This window comes from Archocentrus centrarchus, chromosome 14 (assembly GCF_007364275.1).
Source record: "Archocentrus centrarchus isolate MPI-CPG fArcCen1 chromosome 14, fArcCen1, whole genome shotgun sequence".
NCBI lineage: Eukaryota > Metazoa > Chordata > Actinopteri > Cichliformes > Cichlidae > Archocentrus > Archocentrus centrarchus.
Window position 1 is genome coordinate 33,608,266 of NC_044359.1, and position 12,950 is coordinate 33,621,215.

Sequence of the window (12,950 nt, forward strand, 5' to 3'; positions counted from 1 at the left end):
CCTTAAAATCTGTAATTTAATTTACAGAATAAAATAAGTATTTGAATAAAAGAAACCCTTTTTCTTTTTACAGAATCTGCTTAATAGTGTATATTTTTGTATTTTGTCTTCTGTTAGTTTTATGTCATATTGTTTGGATGCTGTTTGCAGGGCCAAAGATTTGAGAAGCTCAGAACAGGTGTTTGCGTGTATGTGGATGTCCCAGTCTCATTAAACATGTTCAGCAGTGTTTTCTCGAGCTTGTGGTGTCAACAAAAAGTCTTGTGACAAAGACTAAAACTCAGACATTTCCTCTCTGCTTTCTGCTAACATTTTTCTCTTACGTGAGTTGTGTTGTGTGAGTCAGCTGCAGGTGGTTATTTTCCATCGGCATGTGTGTAATTATCCCGAACCCCTTTTGTCAGTGTTAAAGGAAAGCTGCATTTTGGTCACTGTTGCACAATACTGGACACTGAGATAAACAGTATTGACTTTATAAAGTAATGCAGGTAAGTTGCTCAGCAGCAGCAAACAGACTCACACACAGAGTGAACGTGTTTCAACAGAAAAGAAGCAAAGACATTTTTCAATCAAGAAAATATAATTTTGTCATGAGTAAGAAATAAATGATAGTAATAAATAAATGACAGTATGGCAGTGATGCACACACAGAGACATAAAATACATTTTTTATGTGGTTGAATAACTATAGATGAAGTGATGATGTTTATATAGAGAGATTTAAAATAAAAATTACACACATTTCAAATGATTTTTGAAAAACCAAACACTGCAAAAAGTGTACAAATTCCATTATTACAACACTGTGTTACACACTGAGGTAACATTAACGACACACACTAACCACTTCCCTGCATCATTCACCAGTTCTCAGTTTTCTGTAGATACATTGTGGTAATTACTGAATATCCACTTTGTAAAACTGCGTGTCTACACACACACACACACACACACAGAGCACCATCCAGCTCCAGGGAGAGCATTTCTTCAGTTATCTCCTGTCACTGCTTTGTTGCCTTCTTCCATTTCACATTCCAACAGGTCGTTAATGCGGCTGATGGAGAGCACATTTTTAAATTTAGAGTCATATTTGTAGTGGAGGTTTCCCTTGAAGAAGTGCACAGATCCTGGAGAGGAATCAGTATTCATTTAGATTTAGAAACTTTAGGAAAGGTTTATTTCTCCGGCTTCCTGGAGTTACTCTAACACATGCATTTTAGATTAACTTGATATTCTAGAATGTGGAGAAAGATTTGAATAATCCACAGAACTAGAAAAAAAAAAGCCTTCTAGGAAGTGCCATGCAAATGCCACACCAGTGTTTGAATTAATAAAAAAGAAGAAGAAGAGGCAGCTTCTCTCAGCTGCTTCCTTATTCACACAGTGGCACTGCAGCAAGCATAATGTTATACCAGATGCCCTTCCTGACACAACCCTGTCAGGGATTTGTGTCTCCTTCCAGTCCTCATCTGTGGAGCTTTTGCATGCTAGCTGAACTGTGTTAACTACTACACAAAAAAATTACATATTATGAATAAATAGGGCACCCACATGCCAAATTTATTTTTTGTATAAAAGGTCAATTTTTGTATCATTAAATTAGGATACAAAATTATCAAGTTTGAAGACTGGTCTCCACAAGGTACAAACCAAAATATTACATAAAAGTACTTTGAAGGGTATGAAAAAATGTAATATCATTAAACTTACAATATGGTACTGTTTTCCCCTCAAAGTGAAAAGGGCACCTTTGTTCTTATTCTTTTTACTCTTTGCTTATATGCAAGCATGTTTCCAATCACAGCAAAGATATTCAACTAATTTGTGAGCCAAACAACAAAGTAGCAGAAAAGACATCCAGTATTAATGTGAATGTACCGGAAATTTCTTTGGATTAAATTAAATTAGATGAGAACATGCTTTTAATGGGATTTTACATTGTAAAGGGCAGAAAAAGAAAGGTGATGTAAATACCATTATAGAAGACAGCTGCATCTAAAGGAGTTGGAATCCCTGGCCACTGCTGCTCGATAAGCACAGGTGATCCCTCCATCATCTTCTGTTGCTCATTGTACCTAGATCATCATATATAATTTCATATATATATATATATATATTACATAGTGTTATGTTGTTATGTTTTCTTATTTATGGGTGACAACATTTCACGTGTCCTGGGAAGTCCGGTAAACTAACTGTCAACACCTTTTTGCTGAGAAATAATCAAATCAGTGACAGCAGCTGATTCTGCAACCATGCACACAGGACATGTGTAATATTGTATTACAGAAATCACAAAGGAAGTGTGTCTGATCTTGACTAGTTCTATCTGCAATCATGTTGTGTTGTTCAACAATTTCACTCATGCAACCACCGTCTTCACAGACCGCATTACTCAGTACTTAGAGTTAAAATTGTGGAACTAACTACAGTAACTGATTTGCAACCTGAGCAGTTACTACATGAATTGCCCATTACACAAACCATGGTGTAGCAAAAAATTTGGTTGGACATATGTTTAACAGGGCAAAAGTAAATACATTCTCCCAGATTTTTTTATTTGTATATCACCTCAAAATGTCCCACCAATATGATGGTATGAGGAGTGTTTCCCACTTTATCTTTTAGCATATCCTATTTGTTATCTGTTTGCTTCCACCTGGCCATACTTTAAATAAATTAAAAATCTATTTCCACTGCTATACTAATGACACCCAACAACTCTACCTGTCCATCAAATCTATTTCTGTTCTCCCACCCCCTCCCTCTCTGTTTGCCTCCAGGAAATCAAATCCTGGTTCTCCAGAAACTTTCTCAAATTGAACAGTAATAAAATTGAGATTCTCCTCATTGGTACTTAATCCACCTTGTGAAGACAGTTTTTCTCTTCCACTTTACAACTCCTGAGTTTCTTCCTCCCCTCCTTTTAAGATCTTTGATTTGACACTTTCATTACAAACTCACATCAGTAATGTCACTTCATCCTTATAGGTCCACTTTTGTCAAATTATTTGCCTGGGCTGTTCTCTCACATCCCACAGTGCCGCCATCCTCGAGCACACCTTGGTCATTTCCTACTTTGATTACTGTAACTCCCTTGTCTTTGGTCTTCCTCTCAAATTCATGCTTGAGTCATCAGAAGAATTCCCTCCATTAGTCACATCATGCCTGTCATTCAGCAGCTTCACTGTTTCCTTGTTAAATATCATATTGATTTCAACGTTCTGCTCGTCACCTTCAAGGCCATCCATAACCTCACTCCACATCACCTTTCTGAACTTCTGCACAACACAGTCATGTACAGTCTCAGGTCTTCTTCTGTCCTTCTTAGGTCTAGAGCCTTCAATTGCTCCACTTTCATATCTCCTCTCAAATTGTACCTCTTTAAACTTGTTTAATTGATTTGATTGTTATTTTCTTGTTATAAACTCTTTTATGTAAGGTGACCTTTAATGTTTTGAAAGATGCCCAAAATTAAATGCATTATTATTATTATTATTATTATTATTATTATTATTATTATTATTATTATTATTATTATTATTATTATTATTAACAACACTGGGTGATGATTAACAAATGTGTACTGTAGTTAAGGATATAAAATGTGTGCTGATGTCATAAGAATATAATTGTAATCGTGTCTCATTAGCTATGACACAATGCATAGTATAATGCATAATTCATAGAAGCATATTTTTATTGCACAAAACTAGATAAATCTAAAGTTTCATTAACTATCATATATTAGTGATGGTTCTAAGTAAAGATCTATGCATATTGATGTGAAAGAATCCAGATAACCTCAGATCATCCTGCCATTAACAGCCACCGAGGGGACCACAGGATTCTGGTCCTCAGACACTTCTGACTTCTACAACAACAGTTCTCCAAACACAGACTTATGGCCGCTTTAATCCATCTACTATGTAGATGATAAAGTCTTATGTACCTTTTGAGCCATTCCAATGGGCACCTTGCCTTTAGCATTCCTCAGACGTGTTTACAATCTTAAACATGAACTGAAGTCTGATAAGACAACTTGTTTTTAGTTCCCAAGAACACAACATACACACACAGCCATCTAAAACTGTTAATCAGTGAATTTGGTTACTGATGTTTGCTCCATCAGGATGGAATGACGTAATAGCAGTTCTTATTTTAATTTATTCCCATGGACAGAGGGTGAGATGAGAATATCTGTACCACCCACTTTATTTGGTCTGTGTAAGGCTGCAGCCAGTAGGTGGTCAGCACAGCTTAGCATAAAGACAGGAAACAGGGCTAAAGAGCTGTATGATCTTAAATACCTCCAGCACTCATCACCAGTGAAGAACACGGTGTAGCGGTCATTTCTGAAGTGAAGAGCAGCATCTACAGATTTTATCCTGGAAGGGAAGCCCAGGGTTGAGAGGTTTCTAGGAAAACCCTCCTCAAGGTTTAGCTGCCTCAGCACCCAGTACTTATTCCCTGAAAAAATAAAACACTACAATTACACATATACAGATATATATTTGAATTCTACTACCAGAAACTAAACTGATGTTTCATTTTTTTTTCTTTTCTTACCTTTGAAAAACAGAATAACATTCTCCCACACATTCTGATAAACAGCATCCAGGCTGGGGGGGACAGTGTCTGACCAAAGGCTGCTAATCAGGGTGATTCGTGTTTCATCAAACTGAGGATGTTTGCGCCACATAAATCTTAAAAGGACGAAAGCCATCAAACAGACACCCAGAGAGAATCATGACTGTGGGTCCAGTTCTGGGCTGACTTACATACCTGTCTTTGAAAAACAGGACTTCCTGTTGTAGTTCTGTTACAGCATCAAAGGACAAATCTGGATCACATTTGGCAGGTGTTTTCGGAGGAGGCCTTTTAGAGGCTAGCAAAGTAAAATTAGGATTGATTCCTGTACGCAGCAGAAAGAAAGAAAAAAAAGTTTTTTCATTTAATCATCTACTAAAAAGCAGCAAAATAATTTTTAAAAATGACATGTTGATAAATATCAGACAAATTGCACCATTAGTCCAGGAGGATGGGAGAATTTAACTTTCAATGTTAACCTTTGATGTTGGCCAGTTTCCAATGGTTTTGAACAAATAGAATAATTCTGAGACATTAGAAGGCAATCACATGGCTATTTTTCACTACACACAACAAATAACTGTGTCACTGCTAGTGTGTACTTATACTTGTTTTGTGTAAAACCAGCCAAAGTACATGTGGTTATTTATTTATTTTAAAGTACAAATTTTGGTTTGCAAAAAGTTTGCAGGTTTCTGCTTTCTATTTTGTAGTTCAGTCACTGTGGCTAATGTTGAGCAACTTTTTTGAGCTCAAGCAGCGAAGCTGAATCCAGCTCAACTCACCATAAAGTTTCTGGATGTCTTTGACATCTTGAAAGGAGAGCTGCGGCTCATAACCTGGGTCGAAGTTATATGGTGGGTACATGATAGCTCCAGGATCAGGTGAATGGGGCAGACCAAGTGCATGGCCAAATTCATGGATTGCCACTGCAAACAGGTTGATACCTGGAGCAGGAACGTACATCATGTTGGTGTTTGTATGGAACAGGAAGCTTGTAACACAAAATTACATTGAAATCAGGCCCGTGATGTCTCACCCACTAAATGATAGGTTAATATCGCGTTCTCATTCTGTCTTCCAAACCACATCTGTCACTGATGTGAACATGTGGGGTATTTCAGTGATACAGTTTCCTAAAAACAACTTATCAGTAAGCAAATGACACAATTTGAAAAACACACCTATCCACAGAACACTGGATAAGACTGCAGCTACCGTGCTAATCTTGTCTTTCGTAATGTCAGCTGTCATTTAAGTGTGAGAACATTTTTTAAGAGATCTTTGGCTCTGGTAGTACCAGTGGAATTGAAACTCCAGCTTTCGTTAGCATCAAAGTGCACGTCTCCACCAATGCCATGCCCAGGCGCAAAGGCGTGAGCCAGGATTCCTCCTTTGCCATCAAAAGGTGAGCCGTCCTTATGATCTGCAACACACAGGGCACTATTATTTATCCCCCGTTTCACTCAGCTTCATCATGGCACTTGAATGAGGAGACTTGATCTCTTTAGAACTCACCTCCATAGTAGAAGGAGATGACGATATCAGCCTCTCTTCTGTCCCGTTTGTGAAATTTCAGAGGTGTGACGTTGGACCAGAGCTGCCACGCTGCCCTGAAGACTTTGTGAACCTTCGAAACTGGGATGGGGAGTTTGTTGCCAGTTATCCTAATGATAAAATTTTTACCATTAAATATATTCATCTTTACTAATATGACATGTTGTATTTCAGTGCCGTTTATGCTTATATTTTTTCACAGTAAAATGTTATTTTTGGAGAAGCATTCTAAGGGTCTGGATCTACTGGACTGAACCCCCTAAAAATTTAGAACAGTCATTCGTGGTATCCAAAAGATGAACCTCTCTTTAATCCATTGTCTCTTATGAAGCTTTATTTGACTCCAGCCATAACAGGACCCCAAGTGCTGCCTACTCTGGAGAACTAGAGTCTGATTTTGTTTTCTTCACAGATAGTCTTCTACCTCTTCCTTCAGCTGTTTCCTCCATCTCACCCTATCCCCAGCATCCGCCTCTGTCACACCATCTGCATATCCTCCTTCGATACATCTGTGGACCTCCTCTGAGGTCTTCCCATTTTCCTTGTGTCTCGCAGCTCCATCTTCAACATCCTTTTCCCAGTATATCCTTTATCCCTCCTCTGCACATGTCTAAACTATCTCAGCTTTTCTTCTCTGACTTGAGCTGTCCCTCTGATGTACTACTCTTGTCCATCCTGGTCACACCCAGTGAAAATCTTCAGCTCTGCCTCCTCTTTTTCTTTATGCCACATCTCCAAATAATGCATCACAGCAGGTCTCACTGCCATCTTGTAAACCTTCCTTTTCACTCTTGTTTCTTTGCTTTGGATGGCTGACCCCAGGTATTTAAACTCATCTACCATCACTATCTCTACTCCTTCCATGTTCACCTTTCAACCAGTCCACCTCCCTTTCACACACATTCCTCTTCTCTCCAGAACATACCTCCACCTCTCGTGGCTCTCTTCCACCTCCTCCCTACTCTCAATAGATCACAGTCTTGTCTGTGAGCATTATAGTCCACAGAGACTCCTGTATGACCTAGTTTGTCAGCCTGTTCATCACCATTTCCAACAAGAAGGGACTGAGAACTGATCTCTGATAATCCCTGTTCCCACCCCACCTTGAACCCATCTGTCACTCCTACCACACACACCTCACCACTGTCTCGCTGTCTGAATCTATGTCCTGCAGCAGACTCACATACTTCTCTGCTTCTCCTCGCTTCTTCATGCAGCACCACAGTTCCTCTCTTAGCCTTTGATCATTTGCTTTCTGTAAATACACAAAGACACAGTGCACCTCCTTCTGATTTTCTCTATGCCATGCACTATGCCTTCTCCATCAACACTCTCAAAGTACACATTGCATCTGTAGTGCTCTTTCTCGGTATGAAGTCATACTGTTGCTGTCTGATCATCACCTCTCTTCTTAACCTAGCTTCATCAACTCTTTCCCATAGCTCATTATTCTCATATTCCCCTGTAGTTAAAACCTTGCTCTTGAAAATCTGTACCAGTACACTTCGTCTCCATTCCTCATGCATCCTCTCACCCTCCAAAACTGTTAAACAGTCTGATCAAAAAGTCCACCGCTCTCCCTCTCTTAGACCATCAATTCACAGGTATGTCATCTGGACCAAGTGACTTTCCACTCTTCATCCTCTTCATAGCTGTGCAGTCTCTCTCTCTCTCTCTCTCGGTTGTCGACCCAGGCCCCAACAGATCCAGTATGAAAATCTCATTCTTTATGATCTGTATGTTGGATTTGTCCAACATGCCCTTCCTGACACAGCCCTCCCCATTTATCTGGGCTTGGGACCAGCAGTAGGAGTGCACTGGCTTGTTTATTATTTCTGACCTGTAGCTGATCTTTCTCTTCTTCCAGCGAACTGTTTCTCCAACGCGCTCCACATCTGACAGACCACAGCGCGGCTTCTTCATCACTGCCAGAGTCTCTTTGGTGAGCTCACCACTTGGAGGCAAACCAAAGAAGCGCTGCATCTTCTTCATCTTCATCTTCTTATCACATAATCCAGTTGTCCAGTTGTCATCATCTTCATTCGTATCAGTGGTCCTTTTCTGTCTTGCTGACTCGGGGTGGTAGCCGTAGAAATGCTGTAGATATTCCTGAAAAAGATAAACTGATATCACTCAAATAAAAAGTACAAACATGTTGAAACAAGCAGTTTAAAAAACACTTTATAGTACTGTGAACAAGTACCCCCAGCCCCTCAATTCTTCTTATTTATTTATTTATTGCATATTTGTCACACATGTTCCAGATCATGAAACAAATTTTAATATTAGCTTCCTGAGACCCAGCATTACATTTTTTTGTCCTCTATCAAGGACGTGAGTTTGAGACCTCTACAGTGTCCACATTTTATGGCTACACGGGAGGTGAAGTGATACTTTTTCTATGCAGATATTATGCTTGATGATGATGATGCTAAAAACCCAAGTTATTTCTTCAATTTGAGAGTCGTAACTTTGAGTTAGTAGGATTTACAGTAATTTTACCCTTTTCAAAGCAAAGATTTTTTTCATTGTCCTGTGTAATACACAGCACTTTCTACCTCACATTTTCATCCTATGTCCATACATGAGGCAGAAAGGATTTTACTCAAAACTGTGGAAGGAGAGTCAGGCTTACTGCTGTCAGAGCATGAGGTGGAGGAAGGCCAGCAGGAAGGTGCGTGCTCAGAGGACTTATCAGCTTTTAAAGAGCCTGAGCACAGACAATGTGACGGCACCTGCTTGCTCCGTTCTTGCTCTAATGTCTGGTTCTCCTCCACCTCATCTCCTGACAGCACTAAGTGTGTCTCCACTTCAACAATTCTGAGTAAACTCATGTCTGCCTCACTCAGCCCCATGTCATACCATCTATCATCAATATTAGTATCATTGGTGACATGACAACGACCCAGGTTTAGGTGAGTTTAGGTACACACAATGGAGTTTAACTTTGACATCGCTGTGGAGGAATTTTGGCCCACTCTTATTTGCAGAATTGTTTTCATTCTGCCACATTGGAGGGTTTTACCAGCATGAATGACCTGTTTGAGGTCACACCAAAGCAGGTTATCTTCATCTAAAGTTCAAATTCATTTGATGATCTGAAGCATATAAGTGTGACAGAGACTGGGATAAATACGTTTCACACATTGCCACACCAGCTGTGGTAAAACACAAATGTTTTACAGTAAGCATTCCAAACCTTTTAATGATAGTACGGTGCAGACACACTGCAGGTGACTTAAAAGATTACTGCAGATCTGTAAACAGCATGGCAGTAATCTCCACAACACCTTTCATCTCTGTACCTCCAAACTAATTATGTGCACAAGTTGTTCCATGTTTCATGTCTTTCAGTTATGTTTCTGTCTTAGTACAATAATCATTGTTATTAATATTGTTATAAGTTTATACAAGGACACAGCTGTACACATAAAGTACTAAAAAAAAAACCCTGATGTTAGCATGTGTAGACAAAAGTAAATAAATTCTTATAATCAATGTATTCACTTAAGATCGGCTTCAACATCAACATGACATTTAAACACATAATTTATCGTGTCTGGCAAGTGTTATAAATAACAGTGTGCAGCTATGTTTTCACTGCTGCTATTGCCTCACAAGATAATGTAGTCGCTGTTCTTCAGAGGGGGTTCTAGTCTACCTGAAATTGGAGCCAGCTGGCAGATGTTCACAGGGAACCCTCATAAAGATTTCATTATCAGTGCATCACATTTTGCTTCAGGTGAGGCTTCACAAGGGAAGAAAGCCAAAAATGAATTATTATCACTACATCAACACAATTTTTAATAACTTATCATTTAAAAAATCAAAGGTGGCTGGCTTAAGTGAAAAAAAAATTAACTATGGCTCTGCAATAATATAAAACTATAATATAATAATTTTAAAGGGTGAAACACACTGTAAGTACTGGCAGCTCCATTTACCAACATTAAACTGTTATTTGACAGTGTCTGTGATTCCACTCTATGATGACAGTTTCCTACAGTAAAAATATAATGGTACAGCACAACTGTACCATATAATACTGTTAGCTGTTTGGTTTCTCTTTTACTTTTATTTCTAACGTATCACTGCATGTACCCTGAAATTAGGTTCTTGGCTTTCCTCACACTTTGATCATAACGTCTTAACTCCTTAAAACACACAGGGGACAGGAATCATACTGTTTCCATTTTAACAAGGATTCCTGCCACTACGCACAGGATTTTCCTGAAAGCAGAAACCTTTGGAATAGTGAGGTCATCAAAGAAGCTTTTAGGGTAATCCACCACTTAGCTCAACCAGCAAATCACACCTGAAGTGGGATTTATGCTTTCCATGAATGAACCCCTCTATGAATTAAAAAAACACAATATCCTAGTGCAAAGACCTTCAAATCTGTCTTTAAAGCATGCCTTCCATTTTTTCTACAGGGGTCATCTCCTGCAAAAAATGTTAAATACCTCTGCAAACTCTTGGTCAGCTTCAGATGGTCCAGCGTGACGTTGCTTAAGCAGGTCTGGGGTTCGGAGGGGTAAAGCCATCATAAGAGTTTGGCTGGGCATCAGAAGAGTCAGAAGATAAAGGCAGAGCATCTTAATGTTTCGCAGTCAGGTATCTCAGCAAGTCAGCGTGTGTTTGAGATGCGCAGCTGCTGATACACATTGCTATATGCAAAGCTGTGGCATGGCCCACCTGTTAATTATGTGCTCTTGTCCCAACAAGAACAGCACATACACAGCAGGGTACGCCATAAAGAATCTTCAAAGACACATCAGAACCCTCATTTATGAAATTTCTCAGGAACGGGTAGGAAATCAGTCCTAACTGGCCCAAAATTCCAGTAATATATTCAGTCTTATTTTTTTTTATCAACATTCCTTACATAATAACTATCCCTATCTTCTCCAGCATTGAATTAAAATGACAACAAGGATCCTACAAAGATTAAATTCAAAATTCTTTAGAATGATTCCGTTAAGGATAATCTCACTGTTGTATCTGCATAACTCTCTGTACAACTGCTTTCATTTCGAAAGTTGGTAAAGTTACAGAATGAAGGCTTAGATGTATAATACATGCAATACCGCTTCAATATCTATAAATATCTGGTTACACACCATGTTCCTAAGTTAGAAACAGGGTGTGTAATCAGATACTTACTCTGGATACTTACTAGTACTTTGGCCTCCAGTAACACTGTGAGGAATCTTGGAGTAAATTTTGACCAGGATATGTCCTTCAATGCGCATATTAAAAAAATATGTAGGACTGCTTTATTACGTTCACACAATATTTCTAAAATTAGAAACATCCTGTCTCAGACTGATGCTGAAAAGCTAATTCATGCTAATTCAGGGTGGATTATTGTAATTCATTATTATCAGACTGTCCCATATTGGTTCTCTTCATTGGTTTCCTCTTAAAACCAGAATTGAATTTAAAATTCTTCTCCTCACATACAAGGTCTTGAATAATCAGGCCTCGTCTTATCTCAAAGACCTCATAGTACCCTATCATCCCAATAGAGCACTTTGCTCTCAGACTGCTGGTTTACTTGTGGTTCCTAGGATACTTAAAAGTAGAATGGGAGGCAGAGCCTTCAGCTTTCAGGCCCCTCTTCTGTGGGACCAGCTCCCAGCTTGGATTTGGGAGACAGACACCCTCTCTGTTTTTAAGATTAGGTTAAAACTTTCCTTTATGATTAAGCTTGGATCAGGTGACCCTGAACCCTCCTTTAGTTACCCTGCAATAGGCCTAGAATGCTGGGGGTTCCCATAATGCACTGAGGCCCTTTTTCCACCGAAAAAATGGCACTGGCATCGTTGCTGGTGCCAGTGCCAGTAATTGAACTGTTCAGTGTTTTTTCCACAGCAAACTCACTTGGTGCTCGGCTGAAAAACGGGTTCAAGTCTAGCTCTGCAAGCCTTCTGTTCTGGAACCAAGAATGTGTGTTGAAAGCGGCAGAAGTGCGTGACTCTGCAATTCCCATGATGCACTGAGTGTTTCTTTTCATTGACCTCTTTTTACTCTGTTTATACCCCACTGTGCATTAAATCATTAGTTATTATTAATCTCTGTCTCTCTTCCACAGCATGTCTTTTGTCCTGTCTCTCCCCTCAGCCCCAACTGGTCGCGGCAGATGACCCCCCCTCCCTGAGCCTGGTTTTGTTGGAGGTTTCTTCCTGTTAAAAGGGAGTTTTTCCTTCCCACTGTCACCAAATGCTTGTAGGGTCTTTGCCTTACAATATAAAGTGCCTTGAGGTGACTGTTTATTGTGATTTGGCAGTATATAAATAAAATTCAATTGAATATTATGATTTACGATAATCAGTATTTATTATCTAAGCTTGTTGGACCATCAAGCTGATATTTAAGCAAAAGATTAACAATTCTAAAAAAATAACTAAATGTTTATTGGACACATGTTCAAACAGTGACTCGGTGAGTGGCTGCCTCTTGATTTTGATTGTTTTTATCTCCTGATGTTATTGCATTACCACAAGATAAAACTGGCTTTGTAGACAGGCTGCTGTTGTTGCCTTCTTGAGAAATGAATCACAAGAGAGTACTGATGAAAAATCATTATCAATGCACCATGTTTTGCTCCAGGTAAGGCTTCAAAGGGAAAGAGAGCAGAAAGTTATGACATGAAAAATCGTTTTCTTAATTTATAATTTTAAACAATAAGTAAAAATACTTAAATGTAGGTCTGTAATATTATAAAATGATTTTAGACTGTGAGAAATTAAATTGCAGTAAAGTACCAACGTACTGTTATTTTACAGTGTCTGCAACTGCAA

General features: G+C 38.9%; 1 protein-coding gene across 1 annotated transcript; it reads right to left on the reverse strand.

Moving 5' to 3' along the window:
• Positions 1–987: 987 nt before the first annotated feature.
• LOC115791493 (matrix metalloproteinase-18) lies at positions 988–10,742 on the reverse strand. Its single transcript, XM_030745575.1, is given in 10 exon segments — positions 988–1,127; positions 1,975–2,075; positions 4,311–4,470; positions 4,570–4,724; positions 4,726–4,915; positions 5,376–5,537; positions 5,891–6,016; positions 6,109–6,257; positions 7,988–8,256; positions 10,611–10,742. Coding segments are annotated over 10 exon segments (1,584 nt in total).
• Positions 10,743–12,950: the final 2,208 nt, after the last annotated feature.